At 48.7% G+C, this 3,462-nt stretch overlaps 1 protein-coding gene across 1 annotated transcript; it reads left to right on the top strand.

The window, feature by feature from the left end:
• Nucleotides 1-1,878: 1,878 nt before the first annotated feature.
• FIBRA_09085 (uncharacterized protein) lies at nt 1,879-3,334 on the top strand (the record flags this gene model as incomplete). Its single annotated transcript, XM_012321417.1, has 2 exons — nt 1,879-2,655; nt 2,705-3,334. The coding sequence occupies 2 exons, from the start codon at nt 1,879-1,881 to the stop codon at nt 3,332-3,334; spliced, it is 1,407 nt and encodes a 468-aa protein (XP_012176807.1).
• Nucleotides 3,335-3,462: the final 128 nt, after the last annotated feature.

The raw sequence follows: 3,462 nt of genomic DNA on the forward strand, positions 1-3,462 counted from the left end.
TGCTTAGTGAGCTGTCACCTGATTGACAACCATGTCCTGGAACCTTCTAGTTGGTTCTCTACTATTCCGTAGATACTCCAGCATACATCTAATCTATATCTAATCGCTATCCGATAAGATAAGATAGGTGCACGCTTATTCTGGAATATTTTCGAAAAACTGTGACAACAATACACCATATTTGATGCCAAAATGGTGGCTTTGACTTGGGGCATAAAAGCTGCCTTGGAGTTTGTACTGGATGATTGCACCCACCTGGTACTCTGCACGGACAATGCTGGGTCATTGAACAAAATACTCAACTGCAAGATGGGCCCTAGCCAATTGGTGTCTGTTCTCATGGCAGAATCTGTGAAACAGTTCCTTGAGAAGAGTGAGCAACATCATATTACACTCCTGTGGGTACCATTCCACAGAGACATACCTCAAAACAAGTTCGTGGATGTACTTGCAAAGGAGGCTCTCGTAGGGGAGCAGCCTGATTTTGTGTCTCATGCCAGGGTGATGGTGGACTGCCTCACCAGGGCAAAACAGAAATGAACCAAAACATATCGGTCTCACAAATATAGGGGGCAGCACATGTGGGTGCTGTGGAAAAAACAACCCCCTCACCCATACAGCAAAGTTGTCATATTCATTATACACTCTTGGTAAAGACAACCAGGAGATGGTGCAAACGTGCAGAGTGTTAACTAACCATTTCCCCTGCAGTTTGTACCAGTCTGAATACCACATACCAGGACCTTTGAATTGCCCTTGCTCCGGGGTGATGGAGGACAGGGACCATATTCTATTTGAATGCCCCTTGTGGATACACCACAAAGCCGGATGGCTTTTACATTATGCACCGAATGATCTGAGACAAGCGCAGGTTCGGCGTCAGTGTGGGTGGACGGAGGACAATGTTCTCATTTTCCTCAAGCTCAACCCTATGGTTGCAACATTTGAGTGGGCGGAGATTCTTGCTCAAGCCAATACAGATCGGGAAAACAGCCGTTCTTTGTCAGTCACCAATGCCCTATCATGTGCACATATCATCTGGTGTGCCGTTGCGTTCAGAAGTTATTGCACAAAACACTGCCTTACGGAGGACAAGACAATACCTGGGACCAAACACTGGAACCGGTTCAATATATATTACAGGCCCGATCTTATCGTGGCTCGCATGGTGGAGTCATGGAAGGGCAAACCCAACCAATACCCACCTCCCGTGGCCCTGGAGGACGTTAACGATCACGTACCTTACATCTTCGATCACACACAGGAGACCAATGTGGGGGCGGACGAGTCTGGGTGAATGCCGCCCGTGATGTTTCATTGAGCTTAAATTTTTATTTTCGCAAATCTAATTGGTGTGGGGCCAACACGCTACAAGTTCTCAAACCTACCGCGCTCAGTAGGTTCATCTGAAATGGCATTTTATTACTGGAGAGGTATAGTCTCTGCTTGACCATAAGGGCGACCAGTGAGACGTGATTCATGCTGCGCCCAGTATGACGCCCTCCGTTTTTTGGAGATTCCCGCCCGCCGAGCTGATTCGGAGGCTGATGGAGCTCAGGGGGTCGACAAAAAAGAATTATATATCTGGCGGGTGGAGGAAATAGGAGTGCGCACTCTCCTTCTCACACCTCAAGGATCCCACCAGGTATGCTATTCTCAGAGAGCGTACTCTCTTTCGTAGCTAACCAGTGGATCGCGCCAGATCCCTTTTCGCATAGAAAGTAAATAAATTTACGATCTGACGAATCAATGAGTACACAAAATGTCGTTACCTCTCCTGGAATGACTGAAACCTCGGCCGCCATCAAGATCCAACAGTCCCTCTTGGACCTCATTGAACAGTGACGATGGAGAACAATCAGTCAAGCGAAAGCGACAATGTTACTCGGACAGCGGCTCATCTCAGGAGAGATGCAGCTCACTGAGTTGCAGCTTGAAAGCACACTGGAGGGATACCTCGTGCGACTTGATAAAGTCGAGGCTCATGACAGAGACAATACGGCACCCCAGCCATCCGGCGACGGAGATGCCCCAGACCAGACCACAAATAGAGGAGATGGAAATGAAGGAGCGGAATCAACCCCTGTTGGCGCGACTAAGCGACGGGCGCGGGACATGGAGGAAGAAGATGAGGTTGAGTTGTATCGAGCCTGTAAGCGACCCAACCCATCGCTCTACGCCTGGGCAGCCGAGAGCTTCCTCAGAGAAATGGTCATCGACCCGGGAACCTGGAAGACATTGGAACTCATCAGAGAATACTCAAAGGATATCAAATATGCGCGAGATTCACTCACCTGCACTATTGGCGCACCTGAGTTCCCCAAAGGAGAGTGGCTCAATGTCCTTGCTGGCAATGCCGTTGACCTCGATCATGTCCTCACGGGAGAGTACTCCAGTACTGCCGAAAGAAAGGAAGTCGGGAAGGTTGGGTCTTTGGAATTCACCATTCCAAGCACTACCCCCAAACAAAAGGTCCGCGACTCAAGTGAATGGCTGCTTGCTTGGCAAAAGACTTTGGATGCTGTCAGCTTTGCCTTCCCACACCGAAAGCTTGAACTCCAGCTCTACAGACAGAGTATCTTCCGGCAGTTCAAAGCAATTGCATCCCAGTATCACGGAAGAGTCATCGAGTTTGATCGCGCCATTAGAAAGAGAGTGGGAGCTAAATGAGAACTCATGCTCACCAACAGCTCGGCTTTCTCAGACCTCCACACCCAGTACATTGATTCATGTGGAGCAAATATTGCCAGAAGCTCTGGAGGAGGAAGCCGAAACTCCCGTTTTGGCCGAACAGGAGAACATGCTTCGGGAAAGGCTTCAGCAGAGGAAACTTGTGACTGGTGGAATGCAGGGAAATGTAACAAAACCAGAGAGCAGTGTCGCTTCAAGCACAACTACGCCAAATGTGGACAGCGTACCCATACCGCACGTGAATGCACCACTTAGGGATATGAATGTTCGACGACCTTGTTACCGGAGGAATTGGATCTGGGCAGAGCATGATGGGTATCCTCGTCAAATGGTTGCTCAAGCCTCTCTTTCTTTGCCTCCCATACCTGAAGTACCTGAAGAAGAGAAGTCAGACTTTCAAGTCACAACTACTTTGGATTTATACTCTCACCTCTTCACTGTGATCACTCCAATCAATGTTGATCGCTTTGAATCCCTGCTCGAAAGTCATCCCAACCAACCTTTTGTTAAGTCAGTCTGTCATGCACTCCGTGAAGGTTTTTGGCCCTGGGCAAATACCATGTGTTCTCGTTATCCTACAGGTTGGGAGGAATTGCGCCCACCTCCTGTTGACGAGCACATCAGGCAGTTTCTACGGGACTAATGTGCAGAAGAGGAACAAAAAGGGCGTTACTCTAAACTGTTTGAATTTTTGCATGATGGGATGTACTGCATGCCCGTACACGCTGATAAGACTCTGCTGCTTCTAGGCTCGGAAACGGTTGTTCTATA

Source organism: Fibroporia radiculosa (genome assembly GCF_000313525.1).
Source record: "Fibroporia radiculosa TFFH 294 genomic supercontigs, scaffold8433, whole genome shotgun sequence".
Taxonomy (NCBI): Eukaryota; Fungi; Basidiomycota; class Agaricomycetes; order Polyporales; family Fibroporiaceae; genus Fibroporia; species Fibroporia radiculosa.